The following is a 539-nucleotide window of genomic DNA, read 5'->3' as shown; positions in this document are numbered from 1 at the left end:
GGATTACAGGCGTGAGCCACCGCGGCTGGCCTCAGATTCTTCTTTAAGCATGAAAAAAAGTGATTATGGAAATACAGGCTGTAAAATTACCTTCTGTAAAATCCTAAGGATGTGTTACTTTTAAACCAAGACCTTAAAATGTTCATTGTTCTAAAATACGATTTAAAACCTTCCAATATGAATAACAAAATAATATACTGCTTGAGATAAAAACTGTCTGAAATAGAAATAAATTATCTATTGCTTATCATAATGTCTTTTCCATTTAACTTACCAGTCGAACACTTCTTATAAATAACATTATTCCAGCTATGGCCATTCCAGTGCTGATGTTCTACAGAAAGAGATTTGAGGATTAACTCTAATTATTATTCACAATAGTGAATGTACTAATTAGAAAGAGGAAAAAAAGAATACTGTCCTCTCTGTATCTGTTTAAACAATGCACATCCTTCAAATGAAGGCCCACTTTTTCCAAAAACTTTGTCTACCTACTCATTAATACACCATTCTATCAACTTTTTTTTTTTTTTTTTTTT

General features: G+C 31.2%; 1 protein-coding gene across 1 annotated transcript in view; it reads right to left on the bottom strand.

Annotated features, from left to right (window-relative positions):
* The window catches only part of LOC105809101 (chromosome unknown open reading frame, human C3orf33), an 18,902-nt gene that overhangs the window by 13,905 nt on the left and 4,458 nt on the right, over positions 1-539 (bottom strand). Inside the window, exon 2 of the mRNA XM_012642852.1 lies at positions 275-334. Within this exon, the coding sequence (XP_012498306.1) occupies positions 275-334 (60 nt within the window). The remainder of the gene's footprint in view (positions 1-274; positions 335-539) is intronic.

This window comes from Propithecus coquereli, unplaced genomic scaffold (genome assembly GCF_000956105.1).
Source record: "Propithecus coquereli isolate 6110/MARCELLA unplaced genomic scaffold, Pcoq_1.0 Scaffold19, whole genome shotgun sequence".
Taxonomy (NCBI): Eukaryota; Metazoa; Chordata; class Mammalia; order Primates; family Indriidae; genus Propithecus; species Propithecus coquereli.
The sequence above is the reverse complement of the archived record's forward strand: the minus strand, read 5'-3'. Positions and strand labels throughout refer to the sequence as shown.